Raw genomic sequence first — 509 nt, forward strand, 5'->3', positions numbered from 1 at the left:
ACAGGGTGGACCGCGACACCTCCAGGCCTCGCTGCGGGGACACGGGGCAGGCTCAGCGGCGCTGTCACCCTCCCGAGGCTGTCACCTTCCCGAGGGTGTCACCCTCCTGAGAATGTCACCCTCCCGAGGCTGTCACCCTCCCCCTGACCTCGATGGCCCTCAGCAGGTTGTCGGCGGTGTCGTTGAGCCCCGGCACGATGTCGCAGAACCTCTCCGTGTTGGCCGTCCACAGGACGATGACTTTGTCCACGCCGCTGCTCTCCTTGAAGTCTCGGATGTCCCTGCGGATCTGCTCCACCTGGGGCACGGCCGAGGCGGGGGTCAGCTCGGTGTCACCTCCCCCGTGTCCCCTGTCCCCTCCCTGCCCCGCCCGGCCCGACCTGCTGGGCCATGGGGCCGCGCAGGACGTTGTCCGCGCGCTCCTCCTGGTTGGCGGCGATGAACTCGGGGATGTAGATGGAGGGACGGGGCTTCATCTTCTCCATGTGCGGCCAGAGCTGCTCCTGCAG

General features: G+C 68.4%; 1 protein-coding gene across 1 annotated transcript in view; it reads right to left on the reverse strand.

Annotated features, from left to right (window-relative positions):
- The window catches only part of ISYNA1 (inositol-3-phosphate synthase 1), a gene marked incomplete at its 5' end in the record, with an annotated part of 1,762 nt that overhangs the window by 512 nt on the left and 741 nt on the right, over positions 1-509 (reverse strand). Inside the window, 3 exons of the mRNA XM_031064990.1 lie at positions 1-31; positions 149-298; positions 381-509. The exon at positions 1-31 is cut by the window's left edge and continues 179 nt beyond it; the exon at positions 381-509 is cut by the window's right edge and continues 132 nt beyond it. Of these exons, the coding sequence (XP_030920850.1) occupies positions 1-31; positions 149-298; positions 381-509 (310 nt within the window). The remainder of the gene's footprint in view (positions 32-148; positions 299-380) is intronic.

The sequence above is a fragment of the Geospiza fortis genome, unplaced genomic scaffold, assembly GCF_000277835.1.
Source record: "Geospiza fortis unplaced genomic scaffold, GeoFor_1.0 scaffold685, whole genome shotgun sequence".
Lineage (NCBI taxonomy): Eukaryota > Metazoa > Chordata > Aves > Passeriformes > Thraupidae > Geospiza > Geospiza fortis.